Consider the following 25,295-nt stretch of genomic DNA (forward strand, 5'->3'; position numbering starts at 1 on the left):
TCCCCAATTAAGGGTCCACCAACCTCCTGTGATCTAGACATTATCTCTGACATTTGCAAAATTGTTACAATATTGCAATATGATCTCCACTGTATAATTAATTAACGTGTCTGGACGAGACAAACGGGCAGATCATGAAGCAGCATCATTTTCAAGGATATATAGCCTACAAAGAAATTTCAAGAAAAACTGAAAATTCATAGAAAATAGATAAAACTAAACGATTTTTTGCAACTAAACACAATGATAGTCCCAATGTAATTAGCCTACATTTGACCTTTCCGTTGGGACAAATGAAATGAAATAAGGGTTGTTATTTCATAATAGTGTATCTCATAAACAGCCTTATGCATTTGATTTCATTATGCACATAACCTCATCTGGTGTGGATCATATGATTTGAATCATCTATACATCAAAGTTACCCTAGTAAGAACATTGGGGGCAGAAAGTAAGAAAAAGTAGACAGATGTTTACTGCAGGGTGTGGTGAAATCTTTCAACTTTCACTTTTCTTCTGACTAGTTTCACTAGAATAAACTGTGGCTGCTGTTCAGAATTCTCTGGAAGCCTCTTCCTGCACCGATTAAATCGTCAACCCTGTTACGGTCAACACTGTTACAGTCAACCCTGTTACTTTATTTGACACATAATAGCGAGTCGTTTATTCTTCAGGTGGGAAAACATGTTTTTTCTTTTAGTTGAACATGTGCTCTTTATGACAATGTGAAAGTGTGAAATAACATTATTTTTTTGGACCAAGTTACACTACCCAAAAGGTACTCAATTGGTGGACCGACCCAATTATCATAGGCATAGCCTACAATAATTTACAGAAAGCCTATTCAAAACTAAATATATTTTTCTATTTAAAATATGTACAGAAAATACACATTTCAGAAAATGATGTGTCTCAATGTGTTAATTGCATAATTCAAATGTCCTTCTGATTTAACATGGTATATGTGTTTATCATATATGCATAGTCACTTTAACTATACATTCATGTACATACTACCTCAATTGGCCCGACCAACCAGTGCTCCCGCACATTGGCTAACCGGGCTATCTGCATTGTGACCCGTCACCCACACTTTTACGCTACTGCTACTCTCTGTTCATCATATATGCATAGTCACTTTAATCATATCTACATGTACATACTACCTCAATCAGCCTGACTAACCGGTGTCAGTATGTAGCCTCGCTACTTTTATAGCCTCGCTACTGTATATAGCCATGCTACTGTTATTTTTCACTGTCTTTTTACTGTTGTTTTTATTTCTTTACTTACTTATTGTTCACCTAATACCTTTTTTGCACTATTGGTTAGAGCCTGTAAGTAAGCATTTCACTGTAAGGTCTAACGAAAGAAATCTGCCTCTGATTGGAAACCATACTCGGCCACACAGAAAACGAACATAGACAATGAAAACTGCCACTCCCTGACCATACTACAATGACAAATGACCCCTTTACTGGTCAGGACGTGACAGAGTGTCTTCACATATTTAGCTTACATATAACCCTTCCATTAGGACAATGAAAATAAATGAGGGTTGTTATTTCATAATAGTGTATCTTATAAACAGCCTTATGCCTTTGATTTCAATATGCACATAACCTGTATAATTTGTGGAAAAACAAGTGAACTTTTATAAAACTTACCCTCCTCTGTCCGGAACCACACAACTGCTCTTTGTCCATTTGAGACTTCAACTAGACAATCACCACCGTTGGACTTTTTACTCTGGAAATATTTGATCAACTTGTTTTGTACTTTGGGGACATCAGGGTTTCCTAGCTCAACAAGCAGAGAGAATGAGTATGCTTCTGCCATTGCTGCTGGCCATCAATGAATGAACAAATCTGTAGGCTGCTGTAGAGATAGACAGCGTATTCACTGCAGGGTGTGGTGTGTTCTTACTGGTTTCACTTTCGCTTATGTTTTTGTGAAAAAAGATCTTATTTGACAATGAAACATTATATTGCAGCAACATAACATACAGTAGATTACAAATAAACAGATCACAGAAATGATTCCTTCAAGACAATGAAAAAAACAACAACTAAGGGCTGTGTAGTAAATCCTTTATTTTCAGGAATGCACAAAAATGTGTCATACTTGGTGACAAAACTGCTGCAACAGAATTTGTCAAGACGTTTTCATTTTATCCATGTGGTCCCTTATCTTAGCTGTAAGTCAAACTCTACATAAAGTGAAACTAAAATGTCATTTTAGGCATTAATTCTGAATGGTTAGGGATAGGGTTAAGGGATAGTTTAGGGTTAAGGTTTGTGAAAGGCTTAAAACAAAAAACAGTATATAACACTAATCTATTTATATGAGAGAAATCTCGTTTTTTTTAAATCACCTTTTTATTTCATTTTATTTACCTTGTCAAATTGAACTAAGATAAAAGGAAAGAGTTGTATGTTAAACATCCAGCTCTTTTCCCCAACCACCACATGACATAAGTACTTAAATGATTCCTTTAAGTCAATGAAAAAAACAACCAAGGGCTGCACCTTTACTTTCAGCTATGAACATAATATAATTGTGTAAAGCGGTGGTTGTCAACTGGTTTTGTTTTGGTATGGAAAACTCACCGGGTCGCCTCAGTCGCGACCCGATATTCATATCGCAGGTGGGAAAAATCCAGTAAAATGCAACATGGGAAATTATTTACTGAAAAATATATAAATGCAACATATAAAGTGTTGGTCCCATGTTTCATGAGCTGAGATAAAAGTTACCAGAAATGTTCGTTATGCACAAAAAGCTTATTTCTCTCAAATTTTGTGCACAAATTTGTTTATATCCCTGTTAGTGAGCATTTCTCCTTTTCCAAGATAATCCATCTACCCGACAGGTGTGGCATATCAAGAAGCTGATTAAACAGCATGATCATTGCACAGGTTCACCCTATGCAGGGGGAAATAAAAGGGCACTCTAAAATGTGCAGTTTTGTCACAGAACACAATGACACAGATGTCTCAAGTTTTGAGGGAGTGTGCAATTGGCATGCTGACTGCAGGAATGTCCACAAGAGCTGTTGCCAGATAATTGTTACTTTTTCTACCATAAGCCGCCTCCGACGTCATTTTAGAGAACTTGGAAACACGTCCAACCGGCCTCACAACCGCAGGCCATGTGAAACCACTCAAGCCCAGGACCTCCACATAGGGCTTCTTCACCTGCGGGATTGTCTGACACCAGCCACCCGGAGAGCTGATGAAACTGAGGAGTATTTCTGTCTGTAATAATGCCATTTTGTGGGGAAAAACTCATTCTGATTGGCTGGGCCTGGCTCCTCAGTGGGTGGGCCTGGCTCCCAAGTGGGTGGGCCTATGCCCTCCCAAGTCTATGCCCTCTGCCCTTTATATTTTTGTTCAGTACATAATGCTGTATTGATATGTAGCAGTTACAGTGCCTTCGAAAAGTATTCAGACCAATTGACTTTGTCCACATTTTGTTACGTTACAGCCTTATTCTAAAATAGATTAAATAAAAACAAATCTTCAGCAATCTCTACACAATATTCCATAATAACAAAGCAAAAACTGTTTTTTAGAAATTTTTGCAAATGTATTATATAAAAACGGAAATATCACATTTACATAAGTATTCAGGCCCTTAGCTATGAGACTCGAAATTGAGCTCAGGTGCATCCTGTTTCCGTTGATCATCCTTGAAATGTTTCTACAACTTGATTAGAGTCCACCTGTGGTAAATTCAATTGATTGGACATTATTTGGAAAGGCACACACCTGTCTTTATAATGTCCCACAGTTGACAGTGCACGTCAGAGCAAAAACCAAGCCATGAGGTCAAAGGAATTGTCCGTAGAGCGCCGAGACAGGAATGTGTCGGGGTACAGATCTGGGAAATGGTACCCAAACATTTCTGCAGCATTTAAGGTCCCCAAGAACACAGTGGCCTCCATCATTCTTCAATGGAAGAAGTTTGGAACCACCAAGACTTCCTAGAGCTGGCCGCCCGGCCAAACTGAGGAATCTGGGGAGAAGGGCCTTGGTCAGGGAGGTGACCAAGAACCCAATGGTCACTCTGACAGTGCTTTAGAGTTCTTCTGTGGAGATGGGAGAACCTTCCAGAAGGACAACCATCTCTGCAGCACTCCACCTATCAGGCCTTTATGGTAGAGTGGCCAGATGGAAGCCACGCCTCAGTAAAAGGCACATGACAGCCCACTTGGAGTTTGCCAAAAGGCACCTCAAGACTCTCAGACCATGAGAAACAAGATTCTCTGGTCTGATGAGACCAAGTTTCAAGTCTTTGGCCTGAATGCCAACCGTCATGTCGGAAGGAAACCTGTCACAATCCCCAAGGTGAAGCATGGTGGTGGCAGCATCATGCTGTGGGGGTAATCAAATGGTTACCCAGACTACCTGCATTGACCATTTTTTGCACTGACTTTATGCCCACACACTGGACTCTACCCACACACTGGACTCTACCCACACACTCACACATGCATACACTGACACCCCAACACGCGCACACATGCATACTGACGCCATACACACATTCACACACACTTTCACACTCACTACATACGCTGCTGCTACTGTCTTATCTATCCTGTTGCCTAGTCACTTTACCCCTACCTATATGTACATAACTACTTCAATTACCTTGTACCCCTGCACATCGACTCGGTACTGCTACTTCCTGTATATAGCCATGCTATATTTACTTGTTATTGTTATTCACTGTGTAATTGTTCCTTGTGTCACTATTTTATTTTGTATCTTTAACTCTGCATTGTTGGAAAATGACCTGTAAATTAGCATTTCACTGTTCGTCTACAACTGTGGCATACAAGGCATGACTTATTTTATTTGAAAGAAACTGACTCTGCACACTGTGCTACTATGTAGATGGGTGAATGGGTAGGCTACTTGTGGAGTAAACTGTACTGACCTCACAGGTCAGGTCTATGCTTAATTTTTACCTTCCAGTTTATAGAATGAAAAGCGGCATGACTGATAAGTGTAGCACTTTTTGAAAGGACTAAGTTAGTGTGTATTGACGTCTAGTTCCGCTTGCTAGGATACATTTATTGGACTCTGCCACCACCTAGTGTGTGACTGGTGTCTTACACAGAAACACGAGAGGCTTCCACGTCATCTTTACTGGCGTGGTGTTTATAAGACAGACCAGGAAATTGCATTTTTTGTCAACTCACGAAACATGGAAAAGTAGCTAGTTGGAGCTGTGGTGACATTGAAACGCATAATTAAAGGACTATAGAGTCACCAATACGTTTAGAAATGGACGACGATGTTACCATTGAGGACGAAGGTGGACCAGAAATACAGAAGACACCCCTTGGAAACCAGGATTTAAGTTTCCTGCAACAAACTGGTAACTTAAATTGGCTAGCTAATATCAGCTGCACATCTGTCAGTTTTCTGGCTTGTTTACCAAGCCTAGCTGGCCTGGCTAGATATCCATCAAAGACTAAAGCTAATAATGCAGCTAGCTAGTAATATCAGTGTTGTAGTTAGCTAGTGTAGGCTAAGATGGTTAGCTACAGTAGCAAAATAACTAGATACAGAGACGCATCATTCATTGACAGGGTTGCCAACTTTTGAAGAAAGCTTGGAGTTAAATTTGCTATGTGAGAACATTTTACTCTTTTAAAGCTTATTTCCTGCAATTACGTATTTTGACATGGTTTAGGCCTATGACCAGGGTAACAAATAACACCGGTCAGGTGTATTCAGGAATCAGGATGCTTAGAAAATGGAATATACACTCAACATTTTACGATTTTGTTACTTTGAGATTTTGGGTGGCTGAAATGTATGCTAATATTTTATTTATTTTAATTTGTTTTGATTGTTTGACACTATTCAGACAGTAATGAGATGGGGAGACGGGCAAATGTGAGACAGTGGGGAGGTTGGAAGCAGGGATTGATACCTGTTCTCAGGTGGAAAGTACGGGAGTGTTACCACTACACCAAAGCTCTGCACAGGAAATTCTAATGTTGATGGCAGTGGGTAACAAAATCATAGATTGTAGTCTCCTTGTCTATAGACTGCCTTCAAGGTAAGGACACAAACGTTTTCAGTATTTTGTCATTTGGGTGAATTCACTTTAAAATTGGTCTGGAAGAAATTCCTGCCTGCTCACCAGGAGGGTTGGTGGTCCCTGTACTTATGGATAATCAATATTCTCTTTCATCTCGGCAAGGTGAAATGAGGAAACTAATAGTTTTATAATTTAAGTTGCTTTGTTTCCCAAGTGCTGGGTCTTTTGAAAATGTTCTTATTATAACAATACATTTCTCAATCACCCAACCTTCAAGGAAACATCTAATAAATATCTATATAGGTTCTGGCCATCATCTTACTTTATGTAGACAAAATATGATGGGTTGAGCCCCCTAGCATCTCTGCCTAGCATGTGCACAATACTAGAATGTGACGTTTATTTGATTCCTGGAGCATTTCATATCAATGCTTTTTATTTTGTATGATCTATTCAAAACTGTCCATGAATGGCTGCAAAAATACATAGCCTCGTACAATTCATTTTCAAAGTCTCAAGTAGTCATATCAGATTTTGAATATGTGATTACACTGGCAACATAGGGAAGAAGTGGAATAATAAAATAAGTGTTGGGAATAACAGTTGTGTTATTGCTGACATCGTATTCATCACCCTATATTTTAGCCCATGTTAAGAATGAGATTTTTTTTCCTCTGATCAGACTAAATAAAGTAAATAGATAATCAAATCTCCTGAAAACAGGATTACATTAATCTGCCCCTACACCCTAACCAAATACGTGTTCTATTTATTGTCCCCGGGTTCACAATCTGTTAGACACCTTTTTTTGTATCGTTCCAAAGCAGGTCACCCTGCTAAAACATACTGTAGGTCTGTCTGCTGCCTTTTCGTTGTCACAGCCTAACACGGAACCCAAACCGGCTGCGCACGTGCGCTATCGTGCATACATTTATTTTGTCCCCCTACACCAAACGCGATCACGACACGCAGGTTAAAATATCAAAACAAACTCTGAACCAATGACATTCATTTGGGGACAGATCGAAAAGCATTAAACATGTATGGCAATTTAGCTAGTTAGCTTGCAGCTTGCTGTTGCTAGCTAATTTGTCCTATTTAGCTAGCTTGCTGTTGCTAGCTAATTTGTCCTGGGATATAAACATTGAGTTGTTATTTTACCTGAACTGCACAAGGTCCTCTACTCCGACAAATTAATCCACACACAAAACGGCCAGCCGACTCGTTTCTAGTCACCTCTCCTCCTTCCAGGCTTTTTCATCGTTGAACTTATATGGTGATCGGCATCTAAACTTTCATAGTATTACCACAACTACCGGCAAAACAGTTCGTCTTTGTGGGTGCAATAATTGAATAACATGGATTTCTAAATTTATTTTGCGACGCACGCGACGTGTCCGGTCTGGTCAGCATGTAAATGTCAATACTCAGGGCTGGTTCTAGCCATTTGAGAACCCTAAGCAAGATTTGATTGGGGGGCCCCCCACATCACGTGAAAACATTTTAGTGGTCCCTCTTTTGATGTTGGAGAATTTTTTGTTGTTGTTGTTGTGTTTTAAGTTCATTTCCTGCAATTCTACCCATTTTGCCAAGGGCCGTAGAGCGAATGTTGCCGCTTTAAAGCAAGTTTTCTGCAATCCTACACTTTGGTATGGAGAGAACTTTGCAATGTTACAACACATTTCATGCAATTCTACTCATTTTGCCATGGGACAGAGAAAAAATGTGCCGTTTCACAGCTTATTTCCTGCAATTTCTACCCGTTTTGCCGTGGAGTGGATCAACATTTTTTCCCTGCAATTATACACATTTTGTAATGAATTATGCCATGTTAATGTAATATGAGTGTGCATGACTAACAAAATCAATAGGGGCCCCCTGGAGGTCAGGGCCCCTGGGCACGTGCCCTTCATGCCCGGTCTGTATTCGGCCAGGATTACTACTTGTTTAGATTGGTTGGTAGTTAGCTTAAGCTATCTAAAAATTGTTAGCGGACATGGCTTAAAGAGAAAAGCTACTGATGCACAACCAAATGTCGAAATTGCACCTGATGTATTCTACTGTTCTTACTCTCAATAGTAAGTTGAGACCTCAACATAATTTTGCTTCCTGTCCACAGTCGGACCATTGTTGGCAGAATATGGATGGTATCTGTTGTTCATGTGTGTGGGGGTCTACCTGGTGGTCCAGCACCTGAGCAAGAGGAGAGCCAGCCAGGGACAGAGCAGCTCAGCTTCTGGAGCAGTGCAAGGTGAGTGGCCGTAACCAACAGTTTTTTATTGACCAAGGAAGTCGCTGAGTTTAACAAGTACATTTAGTCTCTTACGCAGACGCACGCACACACACACACACACACCTAGGACATGAGCATTCTTGCTGCAGCTCCAACAATGCCACATATTCTCAAGACAATGACAAGCTTGCTAAAGCAGAAACCAACTGGCACTCACAGGCTAGAGCCAGCTCTCATTCCATCCAGGCGACTGACACATCAGGAACGAAATCTCAGAATGCCATGGAATTAATGGAGTCAGTAATATCATCCAATCTTTAAAAAAAAATCTTGCAGATCCCAATGCAGTGGTGAGGAGACAAGAGGCACTGGAGGCGTCCAGGAGAAGAATGCAGGAGGAGCTGGATGCCAAGGCGGCCCTCTTCAGGCTGAAACAACAACAGGTATAAGTGACACCTTTCACATGGACGGACCATACATGGGCCATGGACGGACCATACATGGGCCATGGACGGACCATACATGGGCCATGGACGGACCATACATGGGCCATGGACGGACCATACATGGGCCATGGACGGACCATACATGGGCCATGGCTTCTTAGCAAAGAGCAATTTCTCAAGCAAGAATTTTGCTAGGACTGTCTGGGAGTGGTCTGAGTTGGGAGGGGAAAACTATCTGTTATTGGCAGAGAGGTTTGGAACTCTTTCTTATTGGCCTGTTAACTAATTTAACGCCTGGTGATGTCAAAACTCCGTCCCACCAAAACAGGTGGAAATTTCAGGCGGCCTTTTCAAACAGCTCTCACACTAAAAGGGCATTATCATCGTTTTCACAGTATTATTCCAACCTCATGGTGTGGAAATAAATATGTAAAGCATAGGAAAGTCACATTTTTGACTGCACTGGGCCTTTAACACAGATCTAAAACCCCAGGCACCACAAACAAGTTTGCCCGTTGTCCCTGCCAAATCTGATCTTGAAGACTTTTTGGTACTTGTCTTTTGTTTGCCGCGTGATAGCTGGAGGAGGAGAAGAGACAACAGAAAATTGAGATGTATGACAGCATGAAAGAGGGGAGGAGTTACAGAGGAAAAGCAAAGACAGCCCAGGTAAGCTGCTTTCTCTATCATAGGCCTAAGTAACATACATACCATATGCCATTTAGCAGACGCTTTTATCCAAAGCGACTTGCATGCATACATTTCACATATGTGTGGGCCTGGGAATCGAACGCACAACCCTGGTATTGCAAGCGCCATGCTCTACCAACTGATTCATACAGGACCACCATACATAAAATGCAAAGTAAATGCACCATTTGATAGACATTATGGCAGAGTCAGGAGTTTTTTTTCCGGGCAGGTCACGGGGTCAGAAAAATCTCTTGGCTGTGGTAAGTCGTGATTAGCACCCAGAGTTTTTCCTGACCATGTCCATCCTGACCATGAAGAAATTTCTGTCTCAGACATATTACATAAGTCGTAGATTTGTTCATGGGTTTCATGTAAGCACTGAGGTTTCTTGTCTGTAAATGAAAATAGCTCATAATTATTATTATGATGTAACACTTCAGAACACTGAAGAGGCCAGCACATCGACTACAGTGTTGAAACCAAAGACTGACAAGAAGCCCCTACGGAGCAGTGGTATGTTGACATATTTGATGATGAGAGCAGTATTGTAATTGGGGGCTTCCAGAAGTATGTTTAATGGCTGGGAGGGTGTGTAAGCAACACAAAAAGGGGGTTAAGTGTAATTACATTTTTGATAGTTTTTTTTAATTGGGTCACAAGGGAAATATAATTGTTCACAAAAAATAAAACCTTAGACATCATGCTCACTGTTAAAGTAATTAAACGGGTTCTGAATCCTACTAGATCCGTTTCTGCATCCATGCAATGATGAGCAACTTTCATATTCATGCAAGGCACTAATCTTACTGTAAATAAAAAGCACTGCTATTCTTACTGAAACCTATTCAAAGGTTATACATTTAACATTTCCACCTGCAAATGGTGTCAAACATAAAGTACATACCAGTAGTAACGAAGGAATGAAATCCACAAAAGAAAAACAATTGAACACTGCGCAACGCTGCAAAGTAGCTTTGTACTGCAACTAGTTGGTCTTGCGAGTTGTGTACATCTCTGTATTACGATACAGGAAAACAGATAATATTGCTAATGTTTTGTATTTCAAAAACATTAGCGATACAAAATGTCCATCCTTGCAACTGATGTTTTTTGGATTATGATCCGGTAAGAAGCAGTACTAAGCTTTTTTGGGGGGGGGATATCCAAACAGTGTCTTTACAAAGAAAATGGCTAAAATGTGACGTTGCTCCTTTAAGGAATAAGTAGTAGGTAGGTGACGCTGGCGTCCTCCATCTCCTCTCTGTGCCAGTAACCTACATTCTGCCCTGCTGTGTGTATTTCAGGCTTTAATCCCCTGAGCGGCGAGGGAGGTGGATCCTGTGCGTGGAGACCAGGAAGGAGAGGGCCGTCAGCTGGCGGCGGATGAGGTTAAAGGAGGTCAGAGCCACAGGCTCAGGGTCGACATCTCCCCCTTAACCCAGATCTAGGATCAGATTACCCTACCGTCGTTCCTAACCTGAATTACTAGGACGATGGAAGAAATATCTGACCCTGTATCTGTGGCTAGGTGTGATTTGTGCCTACTCTGAGGTGACCTGTGAACTCTGATCTTTGACCCGTCCGAATCACACACACACTGACCTACTGAAGGAAGCTGCCAGCGATCTCAAAGCCCTCTTAGTTATTGATCTAAATCAATCTGTTATTTGTAACTCTGTGTTTGGGTTTAGGGATTGGTTTCACAACTGTCTGTTTTAGATCATGTTGCCTCAGTAATATTAGCATTGTCAAAAAATACAATGTGTTGCCACATGATAACGATGAATCCTTTCTGTTTTAATGCCTTTGGACAACTTCAAACTAACCAGTGTTGAAAACGATTGTCTTGTTTCCACATTCAAATTTTGGCTTATTGAATCATCTTATTTCAGGACACCTGAGAAGGCCTTCTGAGTATGACAGTTTCTAATGATGCTATTCCCGTAAATGGCATCTGTGCCAGTGGGTTTGGCTGATGACTTTCAGTGTAACTGTGTGTATGTGTGTTTTCTTGTCTTCTTTTGGGGTTGGCATCTGTGTAAACTTTAAAATGTGCGCTGCCTACCAAGGCTTCATGTTGCGAGAGTAGATGCTAGCCAGATGGCTTTAGTAGTGCTGTGCACCGTACTGCTTTTTATACAATTACATAAATCAGATGTAACTGTTAGTCATCGTGTTATTTATTGGAATATCAATGATCATCAAGCAATTTTAGTTACTGAGAAATAAACTGACCTGCACCTTTTTATCATAATAAAGATATTATAGATACGTAGATAACTTATCTGTGATGTTTGATGGGGAGGCTGACTGACGACACACAATAGCTAATGTAATGGTCCAGTGGAGTAATCATACACCTGCCAACTCCATGTTGCCCACTAGATGGCGGCATTGTAATGTAAATGAAGCCACAATCAACGGTACAGCTCGCACTGATTTCTATGGCTGTCATAGACATTATTGTTGTAGTCTTGCTCTTAAATTGATAAGAATTTTATACAATCATTATAAACCTTAGGTTAATTTTCTGCACACCATTTACATTGAGTTATAGAGCATTTTGTGGTAGTCGATTATGATTTCTCAGAAATAGATTTTTCATTTTACTATCAGTGCCGCATGTTAACTCGGCTGACGTTTAATTTCAAGGTTCAACAATGCTTGCTCTGTACATTTTTGCCTGTCTGCATGCATGGTCTTTCACTTTCACCGGCTCGTCACCAGGACATTCTCAGTTTGTGATCAGACTTGCGCGTCAAATACTGGAAGGAAAAAAAGCTGAGACCGCTGCGTAATCACACACCCCAGCCAGTCAGAGCGCTCCTACGGAGTAGCCACTAGGTCAAATCACAGTTAAACCGCGTTGCTACTAAGCGTTTTCGACATTCTCACAATGGCGAGGTAGTGGAAAGAATGGGTTGGCTACGCGTCTCTGGGCGAAGAAGAAACCATACATTTTGTTGAAGGTCGCAGTTTTTTCTCATGTATTGATAGCGACGGAATGCTTGCTGATTAGAAGTTCCACATGAAGAGAGGAGTGTACGTTCAGGTGGTGGGTTTATGGAGACTGCTACGTATGCAGCAGCCAGCTTACATCGGGACCAAAAGCGGGTTGAAGAAGAAAGCTTTCCTACCATGAGAGCGAGTTAACCCCGTTTTTTATGAGGAGGGAGAAACAATTGAACCAATATTGCTTTACAACGACGCTGTGTTGGCAACAGCGAGAATAGGCTACGAGGCAAATCGGAGTTGGGTCAAGTTTTGGGGAATGGCAGGTCGAAGCCGAAGAGCATGGTTTAGTGTTCTGTTGGGGCTGGTTGTCGGGTTCACCCTGGCTTCCAGACTCATATTACCGAAGGCTACGGAGTTGAAGAAATCCGGTCAGAAACGCAAGGCGAACCCAGCCGGTTGCGGGTTGAACGGGGGTCTGAGGAGAGAACACGGGGGGGTGTTATGGCCCCCGCAAGATAACGGATTTTCGGCGACCGAGAAGCCAGTTCCGAGGTCCAACAATTTCCTTTACGTCGGTGTCATGACTGCCCAGAAGTACCTGAATAACCGCGCCATAGCGGCACATAGGTAAGTTATGTGTAGAAATTGAAGGAATGTTGCTTTTTATTTTTTAAGATACAATTTTCAGCTATTAGTTTTCTGTCCCAGGGTTTCTGTACGCGTCAGTTCTGCTCATTCCTCCCATTCTGAAATTGTCAGCCTACATTTTACATAGGCACTTAAAGAGAAATATTGTTGCTAGTTTTCTGCCAAATAGGGATACCGAATTTCAACAATGTTGCCTCCACTCTTAAGTCTTATGCAAAATTGTTATAAATGTAATCGATAGAAATGTTGCTAGTCGCCATTTAACAGTGTATGAATGCCATGTGTGGCTGTGGCCTGTATTATGATAGTCCTTTTCTTGTGAGCTATTAAACACCTCAACGTTAGGCAGGTCATGTCCTGTAAGCTGTCAAGACAAAACCTTGTTGGATATAATATTATAGATGATATACAGTCACTACAACTTGTCGTAAGTGACATTTAGAAGTCTTTGTTACAGGGTCTATGTTATAACATGCTCTCAACATTCACACCCACATTTACCTAACAAAAATCACACTTCAATAGGCGAACTGTTCTGTTCAGTTTTTCAGGGCTTTGCCAACTCTGAACACATTCACTTCACAATTGAGCTGTATCATTCTGTGGTGATGGTTTTGCCATCAGATGAGCTGTATAGGCTATTTGGTAGTTTAATTCGATTGGGTAAGCAATGGCTCCATCCAAGATATTTCCAATTGTGAGGGGTTTCTGTAAGTGTTTTGTTGTAGACTAGCACTGATGCTATTAGGATAGCTCTAAATGTAGAGATGTCTGTTTGGAAAGAGTGAATGTTAATGTTATTAGCCCTGAAATGTCTTTCATCTAGGCCCCACTGAAATGCAGTGAATGTGAAGCTGAAGGTTTTATGAAATGATGGGTTGTACTGAGAAGACAGCACTGTTGAGTCTGCAGGCTATCCTTTCATGTGTCCAGTCATGTGGAAGATTCAATATAATTCAGGGGAAATGTATTTGCACATCTTCAAAGACATACAATGATATCTGTATTCAATCAGATTAATTAGTAGAGTAGTTTATTTAGTCTCCCTCAAATGTCCTTTCAATGGACCGATCATGATGAACGTCTAGAGACCTGAGAAGGAGATATCTATCACAGTATTTTACATCCACTCCCATGTCTTTATTTTGGGCCCAAAGTAAAGTCCCATTTAGTTTCTTTTCAGTGCAGATGGTGGGAAAGCAGGCCTACTTTTTACTGTCTCAGTTGTTAGTTAATAATTAACTAGTAATTATTACTAGATTCCCTCATTCAAATACAGTTGTTTATCCTAATGAAACATTACTGGTGCACAGTTGGGTATTTAGTGGGCTCAAGTCTGTGTGAACCTCTTGTAAATACAGGTTATAACACATGTTATGCCGTGCTATTACATGACGCTCATCCGTCTATTTGACATTTTAGTCATTTATTAGACTCTTACAGTAGTGTGTGTATATGTGTGTGTATATATATATATATATATATATATATATATATATATATATATATATATATATATATATATATATATATATATACATATTTTCACACTGGTCCCCCGTGGGAATCTAACCCACAACCCTGGCGTTGCAAGCGTCATGTTCTACCAACTGAGCCACATGGGACCGTCTATCTATGTCCTTCGTGGGCCCAGACGTGTGTGTGTGTTAGAACTCTGACCCACTCTCCATCCTATAGAGTACCTGACCTCTGCCCGTGTGCCTCTCTCTGTAGAACGTGGGCTCAGACCATCCCGGGCCATGTGGAGTTCTTCTCCAGCGAGGGTTCGGACACCACCATCCCCATCCCCATCGTGGCGCTGCACAACGTGGACGACTCGTACCCACCGCAGAAGAAGTCCTTCATGATGCTGAAGTACATGCACGACCACTACCTGGACCAATACGAGTGGTTCATGCGGGCTGACGATGATGTGTACATCAAGAGCGAGCGCCTGGAGGGCTTCCTGCGCTCGCTCAACAGCAGCGAGGCCCTCTTCCTGGGCCAGACGGGCATGGGCGCCCGCGACGAGCTGGGCAAGCTGGCGCTGGAGCCCGGCGAGAACTTCTGCATGGGTGGCCCCGGCGTGATCATGAGCCGTGAGGTGCTGCGCCGGATGGTTCCCCACATCGGCCAGTGCCTGCAGGAGATGTACACCACGCACGAAGACGTTGAGGTGGGCCGCTGCGTGCGGAGGTTTGCCAGCGTGCAGTGCGTCTGGTCCTACGAGGTAAGAGCAAAGATGGTGGCCGGTCGTATTGTATACTGCAGTTTGTAGATCTATCACTGCTTTTGAAGGTTTATTTTTAATTGGTGTTATACAAGAGAAGGCTGGGTAGAAAACCATCTGAGACTGAGGATGTAGTCGGTAGAAGTGACCTTCAATGTAGTCCGTCTGAAGTGTACTAAAATGTGAGGAGGGGAATCGCCAACAAGACGCCTACCTTGGCTTGAAGTACTCTGTGAAGCGAAAGACATGCAGTGGATTTCCCACACACCACAGTAGTGTGTCAAGGGCATAAGTTGATAGTCAGTAGATCTGGCACCTTCAGTAGGCACTCCTTAGACTATCTCCTGGCAGATTTACTATTCAGATCTTATTCATGTGACCATATGATTGCTTGACAGATCAAAGAAATGGGCCATTCCATTAAATGATGCTGAGACCAGGGCTTTAAAGTGCGACCATTTTGGTTCCATATGCCCCTGTAAATATGTTTCTGTGTGACCTGACATTTTATTTTGAGAGCACCAGTGCGTCTAGGAGAAAAATGAGTCAGATAATAATTGCTGTAATGATTAGGGTTTGCTGTTCCCGAGTGACGTACTGTAGAGTAAAACCGAGCACATATTTGTTACTGTCACGGCTGCACCGTTACAACAGAGAAAATGGACTGTTTCAAGCACAAACAGGTAAAAAGTTATGAACCATACTACTGGCGCAATATCTGTTTCTTCCTATCGTGGGATTGGTGGGCTGCATTTTTGCATTCATAAACCATGAATGTTTACACCTTGTTCAGTCATGTTACCTCATTATCTAGCTAGCTAACAGCCTGGTTACTTCACCATTCTATCCACTAAACATTTGTCATTATCTAGCTAGCTAACAGCCTGGTTACTTCACCATTCTGTCCGCTAAACATTTGTTATTATCTAGCTAGCTAACAGCCTGGTTACTTCACCATTCTATCCACTAAACATTTGTTATTATCTAGCTAGCTAACAGCCTGGTTACTTCACCATTCTGTCCGCTAAACATTTGTTATTATCTAGCTAGCTAACAGCCTGGTTACTTCACCATTCTGTCCACTAAACATTTGTTATTATCTAGCTAGCTAACAGCCTGGTTACTTCACCATTCTATCCACTAAACATTTGTTATTATCTAGCTAGCTAACAGCCTGGTTACTTCACCATTCTGTCCACTAAACATTTGTTATTATCTAGCTAGCTAACAGCCTGGTTACTTCACCATTCTATCCACTAAACATTTGTTATTATCTAGCTAGCTAACAGCCTGGTTACTTCACCATTCTATCCACTAAACATTTGTTATTATCTAGCTAGCTAACAGCCTGGTTACTTCACCATTCTATCCACTAAACATTTGTCATTATCTAGCTAGCTAACAGCCTGGTTACTTCACCATTCTATCCACTAAACATTTGTTATTATCTAGCTAGCTAACAGCCTGGTTACTTCACCATTCTGTCTGCTAAACATTTGTTATTATCTAGCTAGCTAACAGCCTGGTTACTTCACCATTCTATCCACTAAACATGTGAGGCACAGAAAGGAAGGAAAGGGATAGCTTCTTAAGCAGATCAAGGATCACACCAATGAGTGAATGACTGATCTCTTAAATGTCATCACTCACAAACTTGAACCTCTTAAAGAGACCCTGTACAATTGTAATGTTTTGCATCTCAATAGGTACACAATGTAGAAACCTCATTTTTCAATGGCAGGTTTTTCTTGTCAACATTTTAGCTTTTTATAATAAACAAATGTCTTTACACTGTTAAATATTCATATCTATAGCACAACATGTGCTTCATATATACTGTATCTCAATCAATGTAAACTTTATTTTCTGGCCAAACAATATTTTTTCCCCCGCTTATACTGCAATCAAAATTCCATGTTTCAGACTTTTTTTGCAATCAAAATTCCATGTTTCAGGCTTTCTAATGTGCATTGTTCTAAAATCAACCCCATTTAACAAGGTTCTGCAGGTGGAATTTAGGGTATCAGAGATTATGGGTTGCAGCTTGGTAAAAGGTGTCCGTTTTCATCTCACAGTAACTGTGGAGCTTTCATGCTGCTGTCCTCCACACAAGCATTAGACAGAGATTAGAGGGGGAACTGTCAGACTCTTAATTCAACTGTCGATCAATTCATGTCTTTATTCATTAGGCCCACTTGATCTGACGTGTGTTTGCGCTTACGCCCCGCTGGTCCTTTGATATCAAGGTTATTATGACCCAGAGTCACGTTGGCCTGTGTGTGTGTGTGTGTGTGTGTGTGTGTGTGTGTGTGTGTGTGTGTGTTTATTGACCAGTTTGTAAACCATAACAAGACATTTTCTGTTTGCAGTTGTCCACTGGGTTCCTTTGCAAACTACCAGAAACAGTATGTTGTGTATTTTGGCAGCAGGCACAAGGCCGGACACCCACCCACCATACGGTTGACTTGGCATTCTTCACTTCAGTTAGTCATTTAGCCATAAATCAAGTCAAGGATTCCGTAGTCACTGTTGAGACACGCAGCTAAACGTACATTTCCCCCATCCAAATAAATCTGCATATAATATCAGGCCTGTGAACAAATTGGTAAAACGCAGCATCTGTTGAGTTTTTAAAGCTGCTAATGAATCTGGTTTGGTAGGTGGAATGAGAGAGCTGACATGTTTGCTGTCTCATATACAGAGTTCAGTCCCAGCCACCTTTACAACAGGCCTGGGGCGACTTTTAAACAGCCATTTGATGTGAGTTTTAATTACAGCTTATCGTTATCTAGTTACAGAGAGCGGAGCCAAGCAACTGCATCATTAATATCAGTGTGTGTGTGTGTGTCTCTGTCTTTCTGTCCTCTTCCTCCTAAGTGTGTGTGTGTGTCTGGCTGTCCGTCCGTCCCTTCCTCTCCTCATCACATCTCCATGGTGAATCTAAATGACTGTTTAACTTCTTGCATCTAGGCGTTCCACCAGCAGAACGCCTAGCCAACAGCAGAACGCCTAGCCAACAGCCAATGGAACAGCAGGGCGCGAAATTCAAAACATCAAACATCTAATAATTTCAATTTCTCAAACATATGACTATTTTACACCATTTTAAAGATACACTTCTCCTGAATTCAACCACGTTGTCTGATTTCAAAAAGGCTTTAGAGCGAAAGCAAAACATTAGATTATATTAGGACACCACCTAAACAAGAAAAGCAGTCATTTTCCTAGCAAGGAGATGTCACAAAAACCCAAAATCCAGCTAAAATGAAGCACTAACCTTTGACGATCTTCATCAGATGACACTCCTAGGACATCATGTTACACAATACATGTATGTTTTGTTCGATCAAGTTCATATTTATTTCCAAAAACAGCATTTTACATTGGCGCATGATGTTCAGAAAATGATTAGCCTCCAAAACTTCCGGTGAATGACCACAATGTGCACATTCATTTACAGAAATACTCATCATAAACGTTGACAAAATATATAACAATTATTTAAAGAACTATAGATTTACTACCTCTTAATGCAACCGCTGTGTCAGATTTCAAAATAACTTTACGGAGAAAGCACATTGTTCAATATTCTGAGTACATAGCTCAACCATCAATGCAAGCTATACATTTAGCCGTCAAGCCACGGCGTCATCAAAACTCTAAAATACTGTTAAAAATATTTTCTATCTTTGCTGATCTTCGGCGGAATGCACTCGGAAGGACTCCCACTTCCACAAGAAATGTTCATTTGTTTGATAAAGTCCATAATTTATGTCCAAATACCTCCGTTTTGTTGGCGCGTCCAGAACACTATTCCAAAAGGTACAAGACGGGGGCGCAAATCAATAGATGAAAAGCTCAAAAGTTCCATTACCGTTTGTAGAAACATGTCAAATGCTGTTTCCAATCAAACCTTAGGGTGTTTTTAACATAAACAATCGATAATATTCCAACCAGACAATAGCGTATTCATTACAGAAGGAATATAAAAAATGCTATCCATGCGTGAACGCGCATGAAGTAACTACATGACCTCAGACAGTACACTGCTTGAATCGGCTGTTATTCAGTCAAAATTCACCATAGAAGACTCAAACAATTTTGTAAAGACTGTTGACATCTAGTGGAAGCCTTAGGAAGAAGTGCAAGTTGACCCCACAGACACTGTAGTTTCAATAGAAAATGGTCTGAAAGACTACAATTCTCAGACTTCCCACTTCCTGGTTGGATTTTTCTCAGGTTTTTGCCTGCCATATGAGGTCTGTTATACTCACAGACATCATTCAAACTGTTTTAGAAACTTCAGAGTGTTTTCTATCCAAATCTACTAATAATATGCAAATATTTGACTCTGGGCCCGAGTAGTATGCCGTTTAATTTGGGTACGTTTTTCATCCGGCCGTGAAAATACTGCCCCCTATAGCGAAGAGGTTAACATTACATTGTCTGAAATCTCAGACAATTTCCACATTTTGATGATTCAGTACGTTGGTAGGAAAACTTGCTGACATCACAGTGGAGGTCTTTACTACTAAAATACAAATTAAAAGTTGCTTAGGAAGATGTATTCCTTCAATAAGAGGCAGTTGTTTGGTCAGCCAAGCCATCGACAGTGTGTTTTGTGGGAGCGTTTGAATGAATGTCTGTACATTAGTCTATTTAATGTGGGGAAGGAAGAGAAAGAGGTGTGACCCAAACCAAGGCTTATTATTCATCTAGGAGTCCAGTCTTAGATGTGAGACACACACACACAAAGCCTCTCTTTGTGGCACTGCTAATAAAACAAATCCCACTAATAAGTCATTGGTGATCAAACCTCTTCTTGTTTCTTTTGGTCGCTGTTTGGGTGGGATGAGGGGATGGATGCAAATAATCACATGGGCTCATAGTGAATGGTCCTGAGTCATGTGATTGTGTCTGTATTGGCCCAGGTCTCACTCCCTGACCAAAGAAACATCTCTGGTTTCCTCAGTAATGCCTGCCTGTGGGGTTAGTTGCTATGGTAGCTGTGCATCCATGTCTCCCTTCACTACGAGCGAGTCAGTGTTGTTGAGTCATTATCCAAAGGGTGTTTTAGAAGAGCCCTCCAGTGATTCAGAAAGAGCAGCAGAACAGCCGTCACTGGGCTTTGAGACTATTGATCCTCTATCACAACCACAGAACCCAGCGGTTTCTGTCAGACTAACTGTTATCATACACTACAAGTATGTGGACGCCTGCTCCTTGAACATCTCATTCCAGTATCTTGGGCATTAATATGGAGGTAGTTGTCGTCCCCTCATGTTCACAACATTTCTATACGCTATGCAATTGTGTGAGAACATTAAACAGAGGAGGATCCCATCAGCTTTCTATAGGCTAGGCCTACTATATTCTCAACTTTCCTAATATTAAGCACATTGCTTGTCTTTACAACAGGAGTATAGCCTACCTGGCTGGCATGAAAAGCGTCCTCCATTCGCTATTTAAGAGCATAATGACATGTATTTCCCTGCTCCTGTTTCCAGACAGGTGATAATAATGGTAATACTAATGGTCCGTTTGAATCAGAACAGATTTCACATATTATTTAGTATATGTAAAGAAGATTACATCAGGAATAGTCTGATGGGTGACAATATTAGCCTATCACTTGTGAATGATTCCCAGCATAAGAAACAATGCCTTTTTTGAGACTTTTTCTAATCATAGTCGCACACCTCATGTAGTCTAGCCCATATCCCTATGTTTTTGATAAGGTTTGTAACTAAAGTGGCCAAATAAGTTAAAATGAAGCACATGAATCCGCTTTACAAGGGGTGTAGATCCTAACTGGCATACAGAAGCAGCGCGTGAGTTTGGGGAAGATTATTTTCACCTTAAAAATGCACCTTTATGGCTCTCAACCTTCGCCTCTCCCGAGTCCGTACGGGATTTGCAGCGATGAGACAAGACTTTAACTACCAATTGGATGCCACGAAATTGGGGAGAAAAAGAGGTAAAAAAACAACAACAAAAAAAGGAAAATGCACCTTTTATAATAAAAGCATTACATATAGCTTATAGCCTACTACCATGTGCACATTGCTGCGCTTATAATGTGAAGAAATGGCCTGATAGTTTATCAACATTTTAAGCTAAATGTTCTGATCTGCTGCGTCAGCCTCATTGGTTAAAAATGTTTTTTTGATGCTAGTGGTTGTATTAATGTGGGATCTATCACATCCCACAACTGTCCCGGACTATGTTTGGAATATTTATTTATCACACAGAATAGAATAGGTTGACTTTTGTACTATGGGGGATAGTAGATTGACATAGGCTAGTGTTTTGCTGTTCATTAGGTCTACTCATCTTGTTGGCTGACATAAAGTACATGTGAACAGTTCTTCCTGTATCTTCAATATGCACCTCAGAATTGGATAAGGACTCTCGCAGTTGGGTCAAATTGTGATTGGTGCAGTGTTGTGATTGGTGTAGTGTTGTGATTGGTGTTGTGATTGGTGTAGTGTTGTGATTGATGTAGTGTTGTGATTGGTGTTGTGATTGGTGTAGTGTTGTGATTGATGTAGTGTTGTGATTGGTGTTGTGATTGGTGCAGTGTTGTGATTGGTGCAGTGTTGTGATTGGTGCAGTGTTGTGATGTAGTGTTGTGATTGGTGTTGTGATTGGTGTAGTGTTGTGATTGGTCTAGTGTTGTGATGTAGTGTTGTGATTGGTGCAGTGTTGTGATTGGTCTAGTGTTGTGATTGGTGTAGTGTTGTGATTGGTCTAGTGTTGTGATTGGTGCAGTGTTGTGATTGGTCTAGTGTTGTGATTGATGTAGTGTTGTGATTGGTGTAGTGTTGTGATTGGTGTAGTGTTGTGATTGGTCTAGTGTTGTGATTGGTCTAGTGTTGTGATGTAGTGTTGTGATTGGTGTGTTTGTACAGTCTGCACAAACAACGAAGCAGAGCTCATGACTTTTTTCAAATCATCATTAGTCTCATCATGCAGCCTTACAATGTATTAAACATCTAACATATAGCCCAACGTTTGTAGAACAACTAAAGTTACATTAGTAGCTCTAAATTAAGCCTATAGGAAAACCTATTTCTTTGTTAACTGTTCAACTTAGAATATCCACGTGTGCTCTCCCTCAAATCGTTTGGAGAAAATATTATATTTTATTCAGCTTTGTTCAATTGTGTTCTTCATACTATAAAATAGTGCCACGGAATTCTAAGCAAACGTTGTCTGCTAAATGAACTAGTGTAGCCCACAGCCATTTGGGATGGCCAGATCAGGACCTAACATAAGGACAACTCAGAGTATGCTATTCTGTTCTTCTGAAATAGACTAAACTTCAGCTGATGCTTGGCATTGCGCATGGTGATCTTAGGCTTGTGTGGGGCTGCTCAGCCTTGGAAACCCATTTCATGAAGCTCCGATTTTTACGTGCTACAAGCTTCAGCACTCGGCGGTCCCGTTTTGTGAGCCAGTGTGGCCTACCACTTTGCATTCGTTTTGTGAGCCAGTGTGGCCTACCACTTTGCATTCGTTTTGTGAGCCAGTGTGGCCTACCACTTTGCATTGGTTTTGTGAGCCAGTGTGGCCTACCACTTTGCAGTCGTTTTGTGAGCCAGTGTGGCCTACCACTTTGCAGTCGTTTTGTGAGCCAGTGTGGCCTACCACTTTGCATTGGTTTTGTGAGCCAGTGTGGCCTACCACTTTGCATTGGTTTTGTGAGCCAGTGTGGCCTACCACTTTGCATTGGTTTTGTGAGCCAGTGTGGCCTACCACTTTGCATTCGTTTTGTGAGCCAGTGTGGCCTACCACTTTGCATTCGTTTTGTGAGCCAGTGTGGCCTACCACTTTGCATTGGTTTTGTGAGCCAGTGTGGCCTACCACTTTGCAGTCGTTTTGTGAGCCAGTGTGGCCTACCACTTTGCATTGGTTTTGTGAGCCAGTGTGGCCTACCACTTTGCATTGGTTTTGTGAGCCAGTGTGGCCTACCACTTTGCATTGGTTTTGTGAGCCAGTGTGGCCTACCACTTTGCATTGGTTTTGTGAGCCAGTGTGGCCTACCACTTTGCATTGGTTTTGTGAGCCAGTGTGGCCTACCACTTTGCATTGGTTTTGTGAGCCAGTGTGGCCTACCACTTTGCAGTCGTTTTGTGAGCCAGTGTGGCCTGCCAGTGTGGCCTACCACTTTGCATTGGTTTTGTGAGCCAGTGTGGCCTACCACTTTGCAGTCGTTTTGTGAGCCAGTGTGGCCTACCACTTTGCATTGGTTTTGTGAGCCAGTGTGGCCTACCACTTTGCATTGGTTTTGTGAGCCAGTGTGGCCTGCCAGTGTGGCCTACCACTTTGCATTGGTTTTGTGAGCCAGTGTGACCTACCACTTTGCGGTTGAGCCGTTGTTGCTAATAAACGTTTCCACTTCACAATAGCAGAAAAAAATGACTTGTTAGAAAGGTGCATCCGATGACAGTGACACGTTGAAAGTCACTGAGCTCTTCAGTTCGGGCTATTCTACTGCTAATGTTTGTCTATGGAGATTGCATGGCGGTGTGCTCGATTTTATACACCTGGTTGCCGCAAGTGTATCTTCCATCGAGACAATAACCTCAAGCACACATCAAAATCCCAAAAGAAATGGTTAATTGGCCACAAAATCAAAATTTTGCAATGGCCATCTCAGTCTCCGGACTCGAACCCCATTTAAAAACCAGTGATTTGAATTGAAGAGGACAGTCCATAAGCGCAGATGAAGGATATCAAGGATCTGGAAGGATTCTGTATGGAGGAATGGTCTAAGATCCCTCCCAATGTGTTCTCCAACTCAAACATGTTAGAAATAGACGCAAGGTGAGGTATTGAAAACTTGGGTGTAAACAATTGACCCCTACTTTTTTTAAATGTATATTATTACTTGTTAAAATTGGATTAGTATTACATGTAATTTCCCCCAAAATTTCTGCATACAGTCATTTTTGCACATCTTATAATAATCATTTTGGACCACACTATTTGGTTTGTGGCACATGCAAGGAGTTAACCCTGCTGTTACAAGCATTATGCTCCAATCAAATGCGCCATTGAAATGATGTTAGGAAGGTCAAAGGGTGTCCTGCCTAGAAGAGGGAGGGAGGGAGGGAGAGATGGAGATTCTAACTTGAAGATCCACACCTTCCAAGTCTTCCATTGATGATATGACTGCATGATTTACACAATCTCACGTTAGGGTTCATCCCAGAAAGGCAGCAAGTGGGAGGGAAGGGAGGACTCTTGGATTTCACAACATGTTTGTTGTTTCTTTAGTCTGTTTTTCTTTCAGAGGAGAACCAGTTATGTTCTCCAGTGCTGGTCAGAGTATTTCAAGGTAAGGCAGGATTTCTCCTCCTGCCAGATGAATCCACAGGAAGTCAAACGCCCACATCTGTACTTTACTGTACAATGCCTCGACATGCTCTCTCTCTCTCTCTCTCATACTGTCCCATGCTCTCTCTCGCTCTCTCATACTGTCCCATGCTCTCTCTCTCGCTCTCTCATACTGTCCCATGCTCTCTCTCTCTCTCTCATACTGTCCCATGCTCTCTCTCTCTTTCTGATACTGTCCCATGCTCTCTCTCTCACTCTCTCTCTCTCTCATAATGTCCCATGCTCTCTCTCTCTCTCTCTTTCTCATACTGTCCCATGCTCTCTCTCTCTCTCGCTCTCTCTCTCTCTCTCTCTCTCTCTCTCTCTTCCTCTTCTCATCAATGTCCCATGATGCTCTCCTCTCTCTCTTCCTTCTACTGTCCCCATGCTCCATGCTCTCTCTTCTCATACTGTCCCATGCTCTCTCTCTCTCTCGCTCTCTCATACTGTCCCATGCTCTCTCTCTCTCTCCCTCGTCTCGTCTCTCTCTCCATAATGTCCCATGCTCTCTCTCTCCATCTCTCATCTTTCCTCATAACTGTCCCCATGCTCTCTCTCTCTCTCGCTCTCTCATACTGTCCCATGCTCTCTCTCTCGCGCTCTCTCATACTGTCCCCTGCTCTCTCTCTCTCTCTCTCTCTCTCTCTCT

General features: G+C 41.6%; 3 protein-coding genes across 3 annotated transcripts in view; 2 read left to right on the forward strand and 1 right to left on the reverse strand.

The window, feature by feature from the left end:
• LOC115166857 (protein mono-ADP-ribosyltransferase PARP14-like) overlaps positions 1 to 1,891 on the reverse strand; it is a 52,964-nt gene extending 51,073 nt beyond the window's left edge. Inside the window, 1 exon segment of the mRNA XM_029720743.1 lies at positions 1,668 to 1,891. Within this exon segment, the coding sequence (XP_029576603.1) occupies positions 1,668 to 1,839 (172 nt within the window). The 5' untranslated portion in view covers positions 1,840 to 1,891.
• Positions 1,892 to 5,169: 3,278 nt separating this feature from the next.
• LOC115166858 (selenoprotein S-like) lies at positions 5,170 to 11,707 on the forward strand. The gene is made up of 6 exons (XM_029720744.1): positions 5,170 to 5,388; positions 8,180 to 8,311; positions 8,630 to 8,736; positions 9,319 to 9,408; positions 9,873 to 9,945; positions 10,737 to 11,707. The coding sequence occupies exons 1-6, from the start codon at positions 5,295 to 5,297 to the stop codon at positions 10,817 to 10,819; spliced, it is 579 nt and encodes a 192-aa protein (XP_029576604.1). The 5' UTR covers positions 5,170 to 5,294; the 3' UTR covers positions 10,820 to 11,707.
• Positions 11,708 to 12,271: 564 nt separating this feature from the next.
• The window catches only part of LOC115166859 (chondroitin sulfate synthase 1-like), a 91,398-nt gene continuing 78,374 nt past the window's right edge, over positions 12,272 to 25,295 (forward strand). Inside the window, exons 1-2 of the mRNA XM_029720745.1 lie at positions 12,272 to 13,014; positions 14,770 to 15,265. Of these exons, the coding sequence (XP_029576605.1) occupies positions 12,704 to 13,014; positions 14,770 to 15,265 (807 nt within the window). The 5' untranslated portion in view covers positions 12,272 to 12,703. The remainder of the gene's footprint in view (positions 13,015 to 14,769; positions 15,266 to 25,295) is intronic.

Source organism: Salmo trutta, chromosome 29 (assembly GCF_901001165.1).
Source record: "Salmo trutta chromosome 29, fSalTru1.1, whole genome shotgun sequence".
Taxonomy (NCBI): Eukaryota; Metazoa; Chordata; class Actinopteri; order Salmoniformes; family Salmonidae; genus Salmo; species Salmo trutta.